This window comes from Capra hircus (genome assembly GCF_001704415.2).
Source record: "Capra hircus breed San Clemente chromosome X unlocalized genomic scaffold, ASM170441v1, whole genome shotgun sequence".
In the NCBI taxonomy this organism is placed as follows: Eukaryota; Metazoa; Chordata; class Mammalia; order Artiodactyla; family Bovidae; genus Capra; species Capra hircus.
Window position 1 is genome coordinate 48,538,247 of NW_017189516.1, and position 21,635 is coordinate 48,559,881.

The window sequence follows — 21,635 nt, forward strand, 5'->3', positions numbered from 1 at the left end:
GATGCCATCCAACCATCTCATCCTCTGTTGTCCCCTTCTCCTCCTGCCCTCAATCTTTCCCAGCATCAGGGTCTTCTCAAATGAGTCAGTTCTTTGCATCAGGTGGCCAAAGTATTGGAGTTTCAGCTTCAATAGCAGTCCCTCCAATGAACACCCAGGACTAATCTCCTTTACGATGGACTGGTTGGATCTCCTTGCTGTCCAAGGGACTCTCAAGAGTCTTCTCCAACACCACAGTTCAAAAGCATCAGTTCTTCTGTGCTCTGCTTTCTTTATAGTCCAACTCTCACATCCATATATTACTACTGGAAAAACCACAGCCTTGACTAAATGGACCTTTTTTTGGCAAAGTAATGTCTCTGCTTTTTAATATGCTATCTAGGTTGGTCATAACTTTCCTTCCAAGGAGTAAGCGTCTTTTAATTTCATGGCTGCAGTCACCATCTGCAGTGATTTTGGATCCCAGAAAAATAGTCAGCCACTGTTTCCACTGTTTCCCCATCTATTTCCCATGAAGTGATGGGACCAGATGCCATGATCTTAGTTTTCTGAATGTTGAGCTTTAATCCAAATTTTTCACTCTCTTCTTTCACTTTCATCAAGAGACTCTTTAGATCTTCTTCACTTTCTGCCATAAGCATGGTGTCATCTGCATATCTGAGGTTATTGATATTTCTCCTGGCAATCTTGATTCCAGGTTGTGCTTCCTCCAGCCCAGCATTTCTCATGATGTACTCTGCATCATACAGACTGTGAAATTATTTGTTCTAGTTCTGTGAAAAATACCATCGGTAGCTTGATAGGGATTGCACTGAATCTATAGATTGCTTTGGGTAGTTTACTCATTTTTTACTCTATTGATTCTTCCAATCCATGAATATGGTATATTTCTCCATCTATTTGTGTCATCTTTGATTTCTTTCATCAGTGCTTTATAGTTTTCTATATATAGGTCTTTTGTTTCTTTAGGTAGATTTATTCCTAAGTATTTTATTCTTTTTATCTCAGTGGTGAATGGGATTGTTTCTTTAATTTCTTTCTGTTTTCTCATTGTTAGTGTATAGGAATGCAAGGGATTTCTGTGTGTTAATTTTATATCCTGCAACTTTAGTATATTCATTGATTAGCTCTAGTAATTTTCTGCTGGTGGTTTTAGGGTTTGAAAGACTATTTGAAAAAAAAAATATATATATATAATATCAGAAAGAAAGGAAGAAAATATATTGGTTAGAATGGCCATTACCAAAAAGTCTACAAACAATAAACGCTGGAGAGTGTATGGAGAAAAGGGACTCTCCTACACTGTTGGTGGGAGTGTAAATTGGTACAGCCACTATGGAAAATAGTATGGAGGTCCCTTAAAAAGCTAAAAATAGAGCTGTCATATGATCCTGTAATCCCACTCCTTGGCATATATCCGATGAAAACCATACTTTGAAAGGATACATGCACCCCAATGTTCATAGCAGCACTATTTAGAATACCCAAGACATGAAAGCAACCTAAATGTCCATCAACAGAGGAATGGATAAAGAAGAAGTGGTACATATATACAATGGAATACTACCCAGCTATAAAAAATGAAATAATGCCATTTGCAGCAAAATGGGTGGACACAGAGATTATCATACTATGTGAAGTAATTCACACAAATACAAATATATATGATATCACTTACATGTGCATCTGAATAAATGATACATATGAACTTTTTACAAAACAGAAACAGACTCACAGACATAGAGAACAAACTTATGGTTACCAAAGGGGAAACATGGAGGGGAGGGATAAATTAGTAGGTTGGGATTAACATACACATAGTACTATGTATAAAAGAGATAACCAACAAGGATCTACTGTACAGCATGCTGCTGCTGCTGCTAAGTCGCTTCAGTCTTGTCTGACTCTGTGCGACCCCATAGATGGCAGCCCACCAGGCTCTGCTGTCCCTGGGATTCTCCAGGCAAGAACACTGGAGTGGGTTGCCATTTCCTTCTCCAATGCATGAAAGTGAAAAGTGAAAGTGAAGTCACTGAGTTGTGTCCAACTCTCGGCAACCCCATGGACTACAGCCCACCAGGCTCCTCCATCCAGGGGATTTTCCAGGCAAGAGTACTTGAATGGGGTGCCATTACAGCATAGGGAACTGTATTCAATAATCTGTGATAACCTATATGAGAAAAGAATCTGAAAATGAATGAATATATATATATATATAAATCACTTTTTTGTATACCTGAAACTAACAACATTGTAAATCAGCCATACTCCAATAAAATTACAAAAAGCACCCCTCCCACACAAAACAAGAGAAAAAAGAAAGGAAGAGAGAGAAAAGAAAAAGGAGAGAAGGAAGGAAGAAGGGGGAGACAGAAAGAAAAACCACATAAATAAACAGGCCAAGATATTAATGGGAGTTTATTGTGGATGTGTAAATATGGACAATTTTTATTTTCTCCTTTATAAAGCTTTGTCTTTTTAGAGTTTCAAAAACAGCTTTTTGTGCTGCAGAGGGTATGGGAGCTTTGGTTTCTTTTCTCCCATAGGAGAAGAGCAGGACCACTATTAATTGAGGGGTTGTAAAGGGTTATATTTTACAAAACAAGCCTCATAATGAAAGGCTAGTAGTGAGTCCATGGCACAGCCGTCTTTACTGAGAGTTTCTGGGTAAGTTTGAGGGGACAAGGAGGTAAATAATTCCCTGCTCTCACGGGTTACTTCATGTTGGTGAATCACACACTGGGAACATGGCTGGCCCAATGCACTTCCCTGGCAAGCAGCTGGCCACCTGGGGTGAGAACCCAGTGAAGCTCCAAGGATTTGAATGTATTGACTTAGAACTAGTCACATGGATGTGCTTCTATTTACCTGTGAAAATGTGGTAGCCTTAAGTTTTGTTTTTAGAGTTACCATTTGAGGTACCTCCAAAACCTGAAGATGTTCAGATGTAAGCCGTGTGTAAATTTTAAATATCCCTCTTGTAAAAACTAAGTAAATGCCAACTTAGAAGTTTGTGGTATTGTAACATTTTCTTTGGAGAAATGTTAAGCTTATCATAAAAGGAATTCTTATGAGAAGAAAAAACCCAACTCCGTACTGTCTTTGGAAGGCCACTGAGAGCTGTGAGGGGGCTTTTGTCTTCAATAGATTTCAGGGCATAACAGTCTTGAGAAAGGACCCCTTCTGCATAGTTCCTGTTTCATTATGGAAGACATCGCTTCACTATGGAAGAATACATCAGTTTAAAAAGTGACTGAAGTACATTACACAAATAGAAAATTATTTTGTAAAATCCCAAGACTCATATCAAAGAAACAGCAGATTCATGACAGGAGATGAAGGACTGCCTATATGGCTGAAATGGTTTGGGAGTTCAAAATGTCACCAGAAGAGAGACCACCAAGGAGCTAGAATGAGTGTTGGAAGCCATCGTTGGTGTCACCCCATCAGACTATTGGAGCTGGAAGAGCCTCCAGCAGAATGACAGAGGATGAGAAGTCACTCCCAATTGTACATGGAAGACCTTGGACAAAGGCAATGGCTATACTTTGGACAAGGCCTTGCGGGAAATACTGTTTCCATATAATGGATGACAAGCTTCCAAGTAGAAGAATAGCTCTTATTTCCTATTCTGTGGAAGAAACCTGTTGTGGTGATCCAGGTATCTGGCAGTTGTGAGAAACTCGGTCTCAGTTCTAAATGAACAAAACCCAGTGAAGCAAGACTTACTGGAATGGCTCTGAAGGCTGATGTCCTCTCTACTTTGAGGAGCTTAGGGACAGTCTGTCTCAAAAGGTCTAGTTAGCTCAAGCAAAGGACAGCTGGTAGCAGCTACTGGGTCTGGAGGCTTCCCTTTTTTAATAAAGCCACTAGTCCATCTAGGAGCTCTCCACTATGTTACACAGTGGCATCGATGTCTCCTGGCCTCCTGAACCTAGGACTACAGTATGTGGAGCATCTTGGTGGTGGGTCATTTTGTGGAACACTGGCCATGGTAAGCAGTGGGACAATGTGAGTTCTGGAGGACTGCACATTCTTTCCTTCTCCTCTTTTATACATTTTCCTTCAACAAATGCTATTTTTTTTAAAACTTGCACCATGTGTCACTAATGACGTGTGTCCTGACAGTCAGAAACTTGATTTTTATAATGAAGCTCATCTTATAGATACATGTATTCATATCATGGAGCAAATGGGGCTTGCTTATCTCAGTGTATAGTGATGTTCCATGTTGCCATCTAACAGCTTGCTTAAATTTACAACCAGACTGAAGTTTCATCTGATGCATAATCCAAGTAAAGCTGGTAAATGATGACCTGGAGCAGGCATATAACTTGAAGCTTTCAAAGCCTTTTTTTTTTTAATCAGAGCATCTCCAGGCTAGTTGCTCACAAATATGATCAACTGAGTTTTCCCAAAGCCTAGTGAAAGAAACTGTCCCCAAATCTCATAACTCCATATTTTAAACCTTTCTGATTTGTTACACCAATATCAAGGCCAAAGTTTTTGTTATTATTGATAATATTTTTAATAAAATTGATTATTTTCTCACCAATGTAAAAGTAATACTTGTCAGGGTAGAGAATTTGGAATATGCAGAAAGCTACAAAGAGAAAAAAAAAATATCCCCTGTAATACTCCCCTGGATATAACTACTCTTCATTTTTTTTTTTTTTTACTCTTCATTTTAATGTATATCCTTACAGGGTTTTTTTTCGCTCTATATACATGTACAGATTTAGTTAGGATAATACTGCAGTTACTCTTTTGTAACCTTATTCTTTCACTTGATAATAATATATTCTGGGCATATTCCCATGTCATTAAATATTCTTCTAAAAATAATCTTAAAGGTGACCTAATACTCTACCATTTGGATCTTTCTTGAATTTCAAATATTTGAAAAAACTAAATATAGATGTGCCATATGATTCAGCAATCCCACGATTGGACATATATCTGGAGAAAACTATAATTTGGAAAGATACCTGTACCTCAATACTCACAGCAGCACTATTTACAATATTACAAGACATGGAAGCAACCTAAATGTCTATTGACGGGAGTGGGTAAAGAATACGTGGTACATATATACAATGGAATAGTTCAGTTCAGTTCAGTCACGCAGTTGTGTCTGACTTTGCAACCCCATGAATCACAGCACGCCAGGCCTCCTTGTCCATCACCAACTCCTGAAGTCCACTCAAACTCATGTCCATTGAGTTGGTGATGTTATCCAGCCATCTCATCCTCTGTTGTCCCCTTCTCCTCCTGCCCCCAATCCCTCCCAGCATCAGAGTCTTTTCCAATGAGTCAACTCTTCACATGAGGTGGCCAAAGTACTGGAGTTTCAGCTTCAACATCAGTTCTTCCAATGAACAACCAGGACTGATCTACTTTAGGATGGACTGGTTGGATCTCCTTGCAGTCCAAGGGACTCTCAAGAGTCTTCTCCAACACCACAGTTCAAAAGCATCAATTATTCGGCACTCAGCTTTCTTCACAGTCCAACTCTCACACCCATAGATGACCACTGGAAAAACCATAGCCTTGACTAGACGGACCTTTGTTGGCAAAGTAATGTCTCTGCTTTTTAATATGCTATCTAGGTTGGTCATAACTTTCCTTCCAAGGAGTAAGCGTCTTTTAATTTCTTGGCTGCAATCACTGTCTGCAGTGATTTTAGTACTCAGCCTTAAAAAAGAAAAAAATCCCATTTGCAGCAACATGGATGGACCTCGAGATTGTCATACTGAGTGAAGTCAGACAGAGAAAGACAAATATCATATATTTTTTATATGCGGAATCTAAAAAATTGGTACAAATAAACTTATTTATAAAACAGAAATAGAGTCACAGATGTAGAAAACAAACTCATGGTTACCAATGGGGAAAGAAGGGGATAAACTGGGAGACTAGGATTGACAATATATACACTACTATATGCAAAACAGATACCTAATAAGGACGTACTGTATAGCACAGGTAACTCTACTCAGTACTCTGTAATGACCTATAGGGAAAAAGAATCTCAAAAACAGTAACAGTGGCCATATGTATATACATAACTGATTCACTTTGCTGTACACCTGAAACTAAAGCAACATTGTAAATCAACTACACTCTAATAAGAATTAAAAAATTTTAAAAAGAGCGAAAACCTGGAAGTTATCTGAATATCCATTAGAACAAGACTTGTTAAACTTTGCTATATTCATCTAAATACTATAAAATACTATACAAACATTATAAAGGATATTTATAGCCATAAACATTTACTTGGGAATATCCTCAAAACATATAGTTAAGAAAAAATTTGACTTTAAAACAGCATTTGTGGCATGATCCCATCAGTGTTAGTGGTTACTAAATGGAAAGATTTTTGGCATTTTTGCTTTCTTTATTATTCTTTTCTGTTCTGGTCAAGATTTTAAAATTTCTGTCTTTGAAAAAAGATGAGGAAAGTTAACAACATAGTTTATTTAAAGGGAAAACGTATGTTATGTTAGAAAAATGCAAACAGTATTTATTATATATTATTACGCAAGGAGGCAATTGTAAGAAATTTGGTGACTGGGTTCGATCCCTGGGTTGGGAAAATCCCCTGGAGAAGGGAAACGCTACCCGCTCCAGTATTCTGGCCTGGAGAATTCCATGGACTGTATAGTCCATGGGATCGCAAAGAGTTGGACACAACTGAGCGACTTTCACTTTTCATACTCATAAGGACAGGAAGATGGCTGATCTCCTGCATAACCCTTAGTCTGAACACCAACACAGAGCATCATTACCAGGCCACTGTGGTATCAGGTACACCCTCCAATTAACAGTCACAGGCTTTTATGATGTGCTCTGCTTACAAGGTCAATTTGTAAAACTATTCAATATTTACTATTAAACATCTGTGCTACACAAACTTATTCATCATGGATTTTTGGCTGAAAGAATTGCTTTGCGAAAATCCCTTTCTGCTGTTTTTTAAAATCCAAGAACACGACTGCAAGGCTGCTTGCCGCTATTTTTCAGAGTCCTATGATAGGGGCTCTGGAAACCTGAATTCAAGGCCCTACTCTGCCCCTAAGTAAACGTGAGTGCCTTTGAGCAAGTGTTATGGGAAGATCCAGAGTAAAATCCCATAGAGGTCATGAACCTACTGATTGATCTCTCCCATGTAATGATTTTTCCTTTCTATCAAGAGTATAAATTACTAATGAAAGGTGGCTTAAAGAGTCAATATATTGTACCAATCAATGCTTGCTATTAAATACCATAGTTCAAGGGTTATTCTATGCTTTCCTGTAAGGTTCTTGAATATTTTCATGGAGGGAGAATTAACAATATATGTAAACTCTTCACTGAAAGTCATTTTCTCATGGTACAGATGAACCTATTTGCAGGGCAGGAGCAGAGACGCAGACTTAAAGAGAATGGACTTGTAGACACAGGGGAGGGAGGGGCTGGACAAACTGGGAGAGTGGCACTGACATATGTAACTATCATGCGTGAAATAGCTAGTGGGAAGCTGCGGTATAACTCAGGGAGCTCAGTCTGGTGCTCTGTGCTGACCTAGAAGGGCAGGAAGGAGGCTCAAGAGGGAGTGGATATGATATGTATATTTACAGCTGGTTCAGAGTGTTGCACAGCAGAAACTAACAAACACTGTAAAGCAATTATACTCCAATAATTTTTTTTAATTAAAAAAGAAAATAATTTTTTCAGGACTATGTATATTTCCCTAATTTAGGGAGAATCTCTATGTTTATTAGCTACAGTGTAGCCAGTGCTATTAACACAGCCCTCAATCCTGTCCTGTGTATTCCTATGATGAGAAAGCTGAAACCGGGAGCCACACAAATTGTTCCAAGTCAAACGGCTTGAGCATGGTAGAGCCAGGATTTGAACCTGGGCACGCTGGTCCCAGAGCCCACTCTTTTAACTCTGTACTAAACGCATTTCTTTCTGTAGGTAAAAGCACAAAGGGATGAGTTGCTGACGAAGTCACAACTGGTCACGAGGCTCAGAGGAATAAGAAGCCTCAATGAGAGGATAGGGACAGACTTGGATGAGAAACAAAGAGCAGGGCAGGGACCACACCCTCAGGAGTCTTACTTGGATAGGAATGTGCCAAAGCTTGCCATCCTTCAGTTGGTCCACAGAGTCTATCTGGAGGGTGAGGGTTGGCAGATGCTACATGACTGCTGGACTGCTGTCCTAGTGGACCGCACAGGAATGAAAGTGTGTTCCAACCTCCTTCAGCACCTGTTAACTTGGTCCTCTGACCTGTTTATGGATCTCTGGGCACTGAGCAGCATCTTTGGGGTCACCAGTCTGTAGTTATGCAGCCGCTGAGGTCAAGTCTGTTCACTGCCTAATGGGCAATAGGCCTAGTCAGCATTTCGTGTCAAGCACTACTTGGGTAAGATGTTTCTGATCCTCACGATACCATCAACAGCTGATGCTCCTGGGACCACAGATATACCCATCCAGTCTTCTCTTGAAGTGGGAATGCTGGGGCTTCGGGACCTCCCTAGATGTACACAGATGTTGCTGACTTTCTGTTAGTTCAATGTGGGCATGGTAGATGTGGTTAGTACCCACCCCCTCCCTTGGCCTCCTTTACCATCCTTGTGCCTACTTTTTCTGTGTCTTTTTTGAATTTTGAGTTTTAAGCCAGCCTTTTCACTGTCCTCTTTCACCTTCATCAAGAGGCTCTCAAGAGGCTCTTTAGTTCCTCTTCATTTTCTGCCATAAGGGTGGTGTCACCTGCATTTCTGAGGTTATTGATATTTTTCCTGGTAGTCTTGATTCTGCTTGTGCTTCATCCAGCCCAGCATTTCGCATGATGTACTCTATATATAAGTTAAACAAGCAGGGTGACAATATACAGCCTTCACCTACTCCTTTCCCACTTTCTAATTTGAGTATTCAATCAAGTATTGTTTGGGAAAATGCATTGATTACTGAATCCTCTCATGCCACAGAGATCACTGTTAATATTGTCATCTTCTCTGGGGTAGGGAAGGGCAAACAAGCCCACAATTTATTTTAGAGTCATATGATGTATGGCAGAGCTACTAATTTTTCTCGTCTAAGTCTCCAACCTCTGACCTTTTGGAGCCAGTGGGCTTCCTCTTTTTCGGGGGGAGAATGTTGACATCATGTTTAGAACAAGTTGTTACCAAGAATAGTGAATTTGGGGTGTATGATTCCCAAAATCGAGAATAGAGAATTATCATCAATTCTCTATCACAGTGTTCTCACACTTTCTTGTGCATCAGAATCACTGGGAGGGCTTGCTGTGAAGCAGATTACTGGACCCATTTCTAGGGTTTCTGATGTATTAGGCTTGAGGCGGGGCCAAGAATTTACACTTCTTAAAAGGTTGCCAGGTGATGCTGCAGGATGACCACTGAAAACCACTGCTATTAGATTTCCTGGCTGCTTGGCCTCTGGTATTATGAATTTTCAGAAGGTTTTAAGTTAAGGGAGGGAGAAGGAAGAGAACTCAGATCTATTTTGTATACTCAGGCTAGGAATTGTCATAGATACATAACCTAATTTTATTTTGACAGTGCTATGAAAGTAGCAGCAGTATCTTAAAAATAATAAAATGAGCGAGTTCCCTGCTGGTCCAGTGCATAACGTTCGATGCTTTCACTGCCGTAGCCCTGAGTTCAATCCCTGGTTGGGGAACTAAAAAGTCATTCACAGAATTTAACTCACTTGTTTAAAGTCTAATGGGGCAGATCTGGAATCGGAGCACAGATCTGTCTGACCCCAAAGCCCAGTCCTTTTCTACCCACCACATTGCTTCTTTAGCTGTCAGTTGGCCCAGAATGCCAAAATCACTCATGATTAAAACACACACACACACACACACACACACACACACACACACACACACTGTACCCCTTGAAATTCTTTCACTTAAGCTGCACAAAGATAAAATACGTTTCATCCACAAAAAATGGTCTTGCTAATCTGAGTGTCATTAATATGGGATTTTTTTTTCTCTACTGAAGAATGTCTGTTATTTTTTTGTAATCATGTTTTCACAATTAGCTAAGTTAATGTGTCAATTTCTAATAATAGACTCTCCACGGAACTTTCCAGAAATCATGTGTTGGAAGGAAGCATATTGGGATTGAAAAGAGTCAGTAGTGATAGATGATAAAGAATTAACCTGCCAAGGGACTTCCCTGGCAGGTCAGTGGCTAAGACTCTATGCTCCCAATGCAGTGGGCAGAGGTTCCCTGGTCAGGGAACTAGATCCCACATGCAGTAACTAAGACCCATGCAGCCAAAAAGATAAAAATACATATTAAAAAATTCTTAGAGAGAAGAGTTAACCTGACAAAACTATATCCTAAATATCAAACAGCACATTTTAGAATGTTGTGGTTTTGAGAAAAAGTTCCCAATGTTATTATTATACAAATCCTTCTATTTTTTTTTCCCTCAAAAGTGCATTACAATGGATGGACCTTGAAAACATTATGCTAAGTCAAAGAAGACAATCACCAGGAGACCATGTATTACATGATTCCTTCCATCTACATGAAATATCCAGAATCTATAGAGACAGAAAATAGAGCAGTGGTTGCTTAGGCCTTGGGGGACAGGTGGTACAGGGAAGTGAGAATTAAAGAGCATGGGGTTTCTTTTCGAGGTTATGAAAATCTTCCAAAATGAGATTCTAGAGAAGTTTGCACAACTCTGGAAATATGCTAAGAACCACTGAATTGTACACTTTGATCAAATTAATTGTGTATTTATTATATGGATAATATCTCAACAAAGCTGTTACCATTGCAGATTACATTTGCAAAAAAAGTGTAAGTGCCCATTATACATGGACGTTTTTAGTTGTGGAATTTTTTCAACAAATACAATTATTTTAGAGGCATGAACTATGGAACTTACATTTAGCTAGGTAGGGCCTATTCAAGGAAAGTGGAGTGCCATGGTTGACTAGCACTGCTACTTTGATGTGGGAAATGAGATGGGTGCTAGAACTTTAGTTCTAGGCTCTGTCACAGGAGGTGCAGATGTATGAAAGGGATGGTTGACAGCAGGTCCCAGTCCTGACATGGGGTGAGGGGCTCAGAGAAAGGGCAGGGTCCCAACAGCCACACTGGAGTGTGTAGCTGGGCCTTTAGTAGAAGCCTGGCCATACAAAGTGGGGTGTGGAGGAGCTGCTGGAACACCTGGGGCCATGCATCCCAGGAGGAGGAGGAAGAGTAGTGTGTCCAACTAGATGCCAAGAGCCATGTGGGGCCGGTCTTGGTAAAGGGCTAGGGATGTAGGACAGAGTTGGATGACATGGTCCAACCTTCTCTCAGTTGTGGGCCACCTATGGTGAGCCACTTGATTCCTAGGGATGTTAGCTCATGGCTGTATCAGGGGGTGTCTGCAACTGCAGCTGTGTGAAGGGAAGAAAGAGAAGCAGAAAGAAAGAAATTGTCTTAAGTCAAGTCCCTCTTAACAATCCTTTACTCCTCCCACTGACAGTGACATTCCCTATATCTGTTCAACTCAACATTACTCATGCCAAAGACTATGACAGGGGATGGACATAAAAAGATCAAGAAATAGTTCCTGGCCTCAAGAAGTCTATAGTCTAAAGGGGGAGGACAACTTATAAGCTGATCATTTTCAACAGACCAATCACATCCTACTTAATATTGCCAAGAAATTAAAATATTTATACTTTCCATAAATGCTACTCAAAGGACAATAATGTTCTTGGATGGACTGACAGTTTTAATATATTTTCTAAAGAAGACCTTGTAGACACATCTAATAGGAAAATTTTCTCACTTAACACATTTCACCATATCCTCAATGGCAAAATATGTTAAAGTGGCATGTTGGGCTGGCAATGAACAGGTACTTGCGTAAAACTGGATTTTTGATGTCAAGAGTTTAAAATCTTCCACACCATCTCTATTCTCAAGTAAGTGTGACATTTTGGATTCAAATTGAATGCATGCTGATGGACAGAGCTGATGGGATGTGTGGTTCAATTTGGGGGTTAGAAATACGCTGTTTTAAAAACTGCTTAAACTTCATCACTCTGAAATTTGGTTTAAATCAACTGACTGTGCACTGCACTACTTTATTTTTATCATACACGAGGTCACATAATATAGGTCCAGACTCTGTAACTCAATATCCAAGTCACCCAGACAAACCGTACTCCCTCTGGGGCTCATCAGCCACATTTTTAAAAAGAAAAACAAGAAATTGGGGGAGGAAGGGGAAAGGGTTTGGCTAAATGATGTCAAATATCCCTTCTAGCAAAATTCTATCAGGTTGAGTAAAGCCCATTTAACTTCACCATACAGATCTGTGCATAGTGAACCAAGCTGGTATTTTATTTTTGAGTTAAGAATTTTAGTACTGAAGAAAAGAAAAGAAAAACCCAAACCAACCAGCATCCTCTCCTCCCCCAATCCATCTGTAGCTCTACATTAGGAATTCAAATTGCAGTATTTTTAGCCTCTGGAGTTTAAGCAAGCCCTTAACCTGAGCCCCTGCCTGCATTTTATAATTTGTCTAATTTAAGTCATACAACAGTTCCATCTTTGACAACAAAGCAAAATCATTTTACTTATTTTTATGTACTTCAAGAATTACTTCTATGTGGAGACCTTGTAATACCAGTGGCATACCAGGCAGAAAATGATAGAATTTTTTCCTTCTGTGGCTTTTTTTTTTTAGTGAAATACAACCTCAACTGTAAGAAATGCAAGTCACTTCAAACGCATTCAAAAGGTTTGCTTAAAATAGATTACCAGAGAGGTTGTATTAGAAAACAGAAAAATCAATTCTAGATGAAAGCAAAACACACAGAACCTTCCAAACTGGCAATAAAGAGCAGTTATATTAATCGTTTAGTTCTTTAAGAGCAGGGTGCTGGAGATGGAGAAAGGCTTTCCTCATGTTTCAAGATTAGGGTGGTTTTAGCCATCATTTCTGTGCTTGGTGCACCTTGTAAAAATAACTTCCTGAGGAGGGGTGCTTTGAAACTGCAGCCTCTGCCAGCTTTGCAACCTTACTGCCCATTATCACATCCCAGCACTGAGGACGGGGCGGACCTTAATTAGATCAGAGCCTGGAAAATCTGGAGCTTCCCTGGCGGCTCAGATGGTAAAGAATCTGCCCGCAGTGAGGGAGACCTGGGTTCGATCCCTGAGACAGGAAGATCCCCTGGAGAAAGGAATGGCTACTCACTCCAGTATTCTTGTCTGGAGATTTCCATGGACAGAGGAACCCGGCAGGCTACAGTCTATGGGGTCGCAAAGAGTCGGACACAACTGAGCGACTAATACACTGGAAAGTCGGGGAGAGAAACTGCAAAGACTTATTTTCTTAAAGGAAGTGGTCATTCAAAAGCAGAAAACCCAAGTCACCTACAGTTTCCTCGTCCACTTTGCCAAGGGATGGGCGAGACAGGGTTTAAGAACAGGAAGGGAGAACTCAGACGGGGTCGGGGAGAGAGGTGGGCGCAAACTCCCGAAAGCGGAGTGTGAGGCAAGCCAGGAAGACCTCGGGAAGGGCGCAGAGTAAGGCCCAGCATCACGCAAGGGTGAGTCCAGGTGAGGGGCGTGCTTCGGAGCGCCACTGGCTGGGAGCCTGGATTCGCCGGGGCAAGATTCCGGCCAGCGGCTCCTCTGCGCGTAGCGGGCTCCTGGGTGTCAGCGCGCAAAATCGCCGCTTAATCCCCGCTCCCGAAGGATTAATTAGGGCCTCCTTAAAGCAGAAAGCTGTGAGCCAGGGGCTTTTTTCCTAGCCACAGGAGCCCCGGGAAGAGGGTCGTCCTCCTCCAGCCCAGCCGGGTGCCCCTCTCCAGACATCACCAAGCACAGCGTCCCCGCGACTCGCGCCTCTCCGGTGAGCGCTCTCCGCACCCCCAGCCGGGTTACCGGGACCCCCTGGTGACCGGCGGCTTGACGGGTCACGAGAGTCATGTCCCAGGCCGGGCCGCTTCCTCCTGCGCCCTCGGTTCTCAGCCAGCAGCCGGGGAGCGGGGCGGGGCGCGACAGGGAGGCCGAGGCCGCGCGCTATTCCTGTCACTGTGAGCTACTGGCATGTTATGTGTGGCGCCCAATCACGCCTGCGACCCGTCGCGCTGACCCGCGCCCCTCCTCCCTAATCCCCCAGGCTTTGATTTGATCCTCCGCGCGGAACAAGTTCACCCCCCCTGCCCCTTAGCTAGTTGTCCCCGGCCCTCGCCAGTGCCCGCAGAACCCTCCTTGTCCACCCCCCGGAGGTCAGAGCCCTCGCCCGGCACTTCCCGGACAGCCCTCGTCCGGCCCCATCTGTGCATCTGGGCCGTCGGAGATCCAGCACCCCTCGGGAGTCAGTCCATCCGCAGCTCCGCCCTTCCAGGTGATGGTGCGCGGCCACTGCGGCCCCAGGCGCGCAGGTGTGGGCTCCCCAAACAGGGCCGGGGAGGGGGTTTTGGGCAACGCGCTGGCAGCCTTGGCAGCCGCCGAAACCGAACCCTGCACCTCCCGGAAAACTCCAAACTCCGCGCTCTCCGCTACTAGGTGCTTCTGGAAATCGTTTCCCTACCAGATTTGCTCTGAGAAGGGTACGGGCAGATCTGCGGACCTGTATGAAGGAGGCCTGGGCTTTAAGCTGAGCAGGCAAAAATGGACCCCTGCTAGGGGCTCTTCGGCTCGCGCGGGGGGCCCGGGGGCTCCGTGTCCCGGGATGCCTCCGGCCGCGTCTGGCTGGCCCCAGCCCCGGCCCGGCCGCTTCCCGCCCTGGGCATCATGAGTTACTTCCTGTCTTACTGCAAAGCTCATGGCGGCTCGCTGCTCACCGGCTACCAGGCGCTGCGCGCCGAGGGCTTCCTGTGCGACGTGACGCTGAAGGTGGAGGGCAGCGAGTTCCCGGCGCACAGGTCGCTCCTCGCGTGTTCCAGCGACTACTTCAGGGCTCTGTTCAAGAGTCACACCCGGGAATCCCGGGCGAGCGTGATCCACCTGCACGTGCCGTCGGCGGCGGGCCTGCAGCGCCTGCTGGACTTCATCTACACCGCCTGGCTGCCGCTCTCCATGGACACAGTGGAGGACACGCTGGAGGCCGCCAGCTACCTGCAGGTCACCGAGGCCCTGGGGCTTTGCGGCCGCTACCTGGAGCGCCAGCTGTCCCCGGAGAACTGCTGCTTCGCCGCCAACGTGGCGGCTCGCTTTGGCCTGGCGCACACGCTGGGCGCGGCCGAACGCTGCATTGTGACCCACCTGAGGGAACTGCTGGCGCGGGGCGCGGGCCCGGCCGGCCTTCTGGAGCTCAACCCCGCGTCGCTGAGGGCCGTGCTGGGTGCCCCTGACGTGGCGCGGGTGCCTGAGGCCCGGCTGCTGGGCCTGGCGCTGGCCTGGCTGCGGCAGGAGCCCGAGGCCGAACGCCTGGCCCACTGCACCCAGCTACTCGAGCGGGTCCGCTTTGGCCTCGTGCCCACCGACGTGCTGCGGCGCGTGTACTCGGGCTCCGGCCTCACTCTGCCCGCCCGGGTCAAGGGCCTCATCATCCAGGCCCTCAACTACCACACGTCGCCCTCCCGCCAGCCGCTCATGCAGGGCGAGCAGACCAGCGTCCGGAGCCCTCAAACGCGCATCTTGTTGGTCGGGGGGCGCCGCGGGCGGGAGGTGGTGACTGAGGAAGTCGTGGTCCCCCCGCGGGCAGCCCGGGGCAGGGGCGCTGCGCCGGAGCCGGAGGAAGAGGAGGGAGAGGAGGAGGAGGAAGAGGAGCAGGTGGAGGAGGAGGAGTGGGAGCTCACCCAGGACGTGGTGGCCTTTGACGTGTACAACCACTGCTGGCGCAGCCTCACGCGGCTGCCTGCTCAGCTGCTGGGGCACAGCGTGTGTGTCGCGGGCAACTTCCTGTTCGTCCTGGGCGGGGAGAGCCCGTCGGGCGGCGCCTGCTCGCCCCCAGCGCACGGCCCGCTGGCTGTCATGGCTCAAGTGCACCGTTACGACCCGCGCTTCCACGTGTGGACGACGGTGCCCCCTATGCGGGAAGCACGGGCCCATTTCTGGTGCGGCGCCGTGGGCGAGGGGCTCCTCGCCGTCGGGGGCCTGGGCGCGGGCGGCCAAGCGCTGGCTTCGGTGGAAATGTATGACCTGCGCCGAGACCGCTGGACGGCGGCCGGGGCGCTGCCGCGGGCTCTGCACGGCCACGCGGGCGCCGTTGGGGACCGTGGCGTCGTGTACATCTCCGGGGGCAAGGCGGGGAGAGGCGACGGCGGCGCGAACAGCCTCCGGGACGTGTACTCCCTGGCTCCCGGGGAGCAGGCGTGGAGCAAGAGAGCGTCCATGGGCACGGCCCGCTTCGGGCACCACATGGCCGCCCTGCGCGGCGCGGTGTTCGCCTTTCTGGGGCGATACGAGCCCTTCTCCGAGATCGAGCGCTACGACCCCGGCACCGACCAGTGGACTCGGCTGCGGCCGCTACCCTACGACCGCTTTTGCTATGGGCTGGCCTTGGTGGAGGAGACGGTGCTGCTACTGGGCGGCCTCAAGTGGCGGGACTCACGCCAGGTGCCCACCCGCAACGTGGTGGGCTATGACCTCGACCTGGACCGCTGGGAGGACATTGGCTGCGCGCTGCCTTGGGCCTGGAGCGGCCTGCAGTGCGCAGTGCTGCAGCTGGCAGAGGGTGGGGACGAGCGGAGGGAGGGAGAGCCGGGAGAGACACCGGATTTTGTGCTGGGCTAAATGGGTTAAGCAGCCTCAGGGCTAGGGAGGAGCAAGCCATGGGCTTTTCCTAGACTTGTCCAAAGAGAAACATTTGCCCTTATTCTGAGAATGGGAGACAGGAGGGATCAAATTTAGAAGGATATATGAATCATCTCCAGCGAGCTGGGGATTTCTAGAAATTCTCATGTTGGGCTAGAGATGGACTTTCGAAAATAAAGTATGACCCCGTTTTCCCTCTTGTAGTTAAAAGTGTTTTGCAGGTTCTAAGCAATGATTATTTTTGTGCCAAACAGCCAAAAAACGTACCATAATAAGTTATATACCAGACCAGAAAATTGTTAGGTATAATGACTGTAATAAATGGTTCTAGAAGATGGCATTATCTGAATAAATAATGAAGGGAAAGTGCCTTGGTTAAAAAACATGCAATCACTATAGGGAGAACTATGATTTTATGATACAGAATCATGGTTATAGTTCTGCTTTGATGGTTTAATACAGATACAGAACTGAGAAAAAAAAATCTCCTAGAAAGCACTTTATTTTTATTTTTGGAGAAAATAACCTAGGTTAAGTTTTTCTGTACTTCATCCTTATTTACCCTAGTCTGCTTTTGCTCTGACTTTTGCCAGCTTATTGGTTTTAAGTTTTATTTGTGCAGCCCTTAGCCATAATAACTTCCGTGGTGGCTCAGACGGTAAAGCGTCTGTCTACAATGTGGGAGACCCGGGTTCAATCCCTGGGTTGGGAAGATCCCCTGGAGAAGGAAATGGCAATCCACTGCAGGACTATTGCCTGGAAAATCCCATGGACAGAGGATCCTGGTAGGCTACAGTCCATGGGGTCGCAAAGAGTCGGACACGACTGAGCAACTTCACTTTCGCCATAATAATCCGGCTTCTCTGATTTAGTGGAACATTTAACAGGGCTTCCCAGGTGGTGCTAGTGGTAAGAAAGCTGCCTGCCAATGCTGGAGACAAAAGATGTGGTTCTATCCCTTGGTCCGGATGATCCCCTGGAGGAGGAAATGGCAATCTACTCTGGTATTCTTGCCTGGAGAATCCCAAGGACAGAGGAGCCTGGTGGGCTCCAGTCCATAGGGTTACACACAGTCGGACAAGACTTAAGTGACTCAGCAGCAGCTAACAAAACCCCTATTTCTTTCATCCTCTTTAAATGTTCATTCTGCAGACACGCTGTAGGTAATACTTGTAAAAAAAATTTTTTAGGTTTATTTTTGATGGTACCTGGCCTCCCAGACCCTCTACCCCACCTTCCCAAAAGAATCACAGAGAAAGGAAAGAGCAGCAGGTGAAATTTTAAAGTTTGTGTCAGGTAAATGGGAAACCAACTTGATTTCGCAGGATTTCAGAGAAGATTCTTGTATGTACTGGACACTGCCTCTTCTGGCTTATACCACAGTGGAGTGACAAAGTTAAAACTTGTAACTGGGGGTGGTGGGGTGGCATGTCATTCAGTCACAAAGAAATGTGATGTGGACTGCATGAATAAAATAGGTGCTTTATAAGGATTCATTAAGAGCTGAATTTATTTGACTTCAGTTTACAGTGCCGCCTCTCTCCTAGATTTGAAACTAATGCAATAAAATGTACAGATATATAGCGTTAAAGGTCTCTTTCATGCTAAGCTAGCCACGAGTCTTTTAAAATTCATTAGTTTACTTTTTACCATTTAAAACAACAGAGCCAACTTCACCAAAGTAAAAGCCGCTTAGTAGCAACACAGCTAGTCTTTCCATCAACTCGCTGTTGACAGAGGCACAATCTGGCCACTGTATCCACGACACATCCATCAGGTACAGATATTTTTAAGTAAATGTACACATTTGGTCTAGTAAACATCAACAAGTCTAAACACCTGTAACAAGCACACTTCATTTTAGGACAAGAGGTTTCTTTTTTTTTTTTTTTTTTTTGCTTTTTGGTTTTTTTTTTTTACATATACAAAATCCCACAAATTTAATGTGCGTCAATATCCATGCAGTAAATAAATGTTTTTACAAATAGGTTTTTTTAAATGATAAAAATATTACACTGGACCCCAAATTCCATACAAACATTAATACATGATTTCTCATCCACTTTGACTAAATATAGGATTACTGAAAATGTGCTGTAGAAAGGCCACTCTCCTGTACAGTTGTGCAAAGTCTGCAAAACGATAGTGATTCAATGGTGATTTCAAAAGCAAAGAAAAAGATCCTCGCTGTGGAGTTTTTACTTTCTTCTCTACAGCAAAAATAGTCACTGGCAGATATCTGAACTCTTAGAGATGAAAGTACATTCACTGAGCTGTACAGGCAACAGTATAAAGCTGATTAGAAGTAGATTTCAGGATATAGAATAGTAAAGGAGGGTCTCTTCCTCCTTCTAAAGAAAAAATAACAAAACAAAACCAAAACCCAGCAAACTGTGACTTGTACGTTATGCAGCCAGACACTAAAAAGCAGCACAGTCATTATCATGCTGTGATCACTTTTCAAAAATGAGATGCTTATAAATGGAAATATATGAAGAGGATTTTTTCATAGACTTTATCCACTCTATAGAACAAATCATGAAACTAGGAAAAACCTCTAAAAATTGTTTCTCTCGTATAGTTCAATGTAATATCTCTCTGAATGACCATCATCCTCTTGCTCCTCAGGAGAGAGGTACATTTTTCTTTTTCAACATTGTTTTCTATATTAGAACACACATCAGCCTGTAACCAAACATATTTTACTTCCCTGCCTGAAGTATAATTATATAAGTTTCACTAATGGACTAGGGGGAAAATTGGACACTAACTGGGAAGTTGATTCATTTCTGTTTATACCTTGTAGGTTTTTAGGAGTTGGAGTTTAAAAACATGAGTTTGGGCTGAAATTATATATATATATATGTTAGCTGCCTTTCTGGGTGAGTTGTGTGTTTTAAAAAATTCACTCTCAAATTCCTCTGTACACAATCAGCATTTCATCACTACAAAAATAAAGGAAGATTTAAACCAAGAAAATAAAGCAGCTCTATCTTCAATTTTGGTCTCAGTTACAAAAACATCTTACAAAGCTTTGCCCTGATACACCATTGAGTGTCCCCATGGATATGGAATAGTATTTCCATTAACCAGCTTTCACAAGTTAATAGACTATTAAGACGAATATTTGATACCTGAACTTTTCTTATGTTGATGCTCTTCTATTTTGCTCAACTCTTGTATGTATGCGCATCTACATTTCACAAAAATAAAACTACAGCATTAAACTTTGTGCAATGTTTAAGAAAATTCTTAGAACATTTTAATAAATATAAAAAAGGTTTAAATTCTTTCCCACCCACAAGGATGTCTGCACCTGAAAAAATGTGATTTAGTTTTGAAGTCTTGTTTATATAAAATTAACTTAAAGGGAGAAAAGATGACCTTAGATAGAAAACCGCCTTTTTGTGTTTTTTTTTCCTACTTGAAGACCACCTGTCTTCAGGGTTGTTTGCAAAAGTTAATTTTGAATCATTGAAGACAGTTGATTTTGCACATGGTAAACATAAGCTGAGCACTAACTGCATATAAAATATACAAATGCTCATTAAAGACAGTGGTATTATGACCATATAGGGTTTGTTTCATATAATGTAACATTAAAGTATAGCTTGTCAACGTGTCCTACACGTTGATATAAAAACTACCTTATATACTTGTTCAAAGTACCAGAAGGTACCAAATGGCCAGAGGGCACAATACACTTACACATGCGTTTCAATGTATGAATGAGTGTGTGTGAGAGAGGAAGTGATTACATCTACTTCAGAAGAAATACTTAATGGGTCATTTGAGGTGGTGTTCTGACAGATATCCAAGAAAAGATCGAGGTACATCTGCTTCCACTGCTGGAATTCTTTCGATGTCAAGTCTGGATTGTCTAGTACTTTATCGATAATGGCTACTTCCCCTTCTCTGGCCTGAAAAATAAAAGGATTCAAGAGTTACAAAAGGGACAGAATTTTCTTTAAATTTTAACTAAAGAATTAATAGGCAAAAGCCAAGAAGAAACAGCTCTGTTATACTCTAACTCGGGCTTCCCTGGTAGCTCGGAGGGTACAGTGTCTGCCTGCAATGCAGGAGACCTAGGTTCGAGCCCTGGGTCGGGAAGATCCCCTGGAGAAGGAAATGGCAACCCACTCCAGTACTCTTACCTGGAAAATTCCATGGATGGAGGAGACTGGTAGGCTACAGTCCATGGGATTGCAGAGTCGGACGTGACTGAACAACTTCACTGGTTCACTGGATACTCAAACTCCCTATTTAGATTCAAATCCTCAGGTACTTTTTTCTACATACAGGCACTCTGATTTATTTTTCCTTCGGGGCCTATCCTCTTTCCCATCTCTGCCTATGGAAACTTTTCCTCATCCTTTAATGTCCAGTTCATATGCCTCTTATTTCTTCAAGCCTTCCTTAAACAACTGAAAAAATGTTTTCTCCTTCGTTTCTATGAGTCCCCGTAACACTTGATCACTGCTGTTGAGTGGGCTTATCCCATTGTGTCTTCAGTTACTTCTGCATTGTCCTATCTCCTCCTGCTAGATGCTCAGTTGGCAGTTTGGACCTGAATGAGAATGGGGGCTCTGTGAAGTGGGAGGTAGTAAGGATATCTCTGGACCTTAGTTGGGCACCAGAATTATTCTTATGTATATTAAAGCTCTTTAAAAAATTCTGTCTTAGTTATCCAAAGGTCATTAAGTTGTCCCATGGATTTGCAACAGCATTCACATGAATATCAACTGAGAGCTAATTGACTATGAGAATTTGGCTGTTGGCTACCAGAAGTTTTTTCAAATCATGTATTTCCTATTTTGTTAATCTCTTTGGTTGTTGTTTAGTTGCTAAGTCATGTTCAACTCTTTTGTCACCCCATGGACTGTAGCC

General features: G+C 43.9%; 2 protein-coding genes across 4 annotated transcripts in view; one reads left to right on the forward strand and one right to left on the reverse strand.

Annotated features, from left to right (window-relative positions):
• Nucleotides 1-14,687: 14,687 nt before the first annotated feature.
• KLHL34 (kelch like family member 34) lies at nucleotides 14,688-18,403 on the forward strand. The gene has a single exon (XM_018043882.1). It carries the CDS (start codon nucleotides 14,784-14,786, stop codon nucleotides 16,725-16,727), a length of 1,944 nt encoding a protein of 647 aa, XP_017899371.1. The 5' UTR covers nucleotides 14,688-14,783; the 3' UTR covers nucleotides 16,728-18,403.
• Nucleotides 18,241-21,635, reverse strand: part of CNKSR2 (connector enhancer of kinase suppressor of Ras 2) — a 283,532-nt gene continuing 280,137 nt past the window's right edge. For all 3 annotated transcript variants that reach the window (XM_018043877.1, XM_018043876.1, XM_018043878.1), the window contains one exon: nucleotides 18,241-20,668. In XM_018043877.1, coding sequence (XP_017899366.1) covers nucleotides 20,453-20,668 — 216 coding nt within the window. In that variant the 3' untranslated portion in view covers nucleotides 18,241-20,452. The remainder of the gene's footprint in view (nucleotides 20,669-21,635) is intronic.

Bases quoted from the DNA above. Each gene is read 5' to 3' on its own strand.
- KLHL34 (XM_018043882.1), top strand. From the start codon at position 14,784: ATGAGTTACTTCCTGTCTTACTGCAAAGCTCATGGCGGCTCGCTGCTC.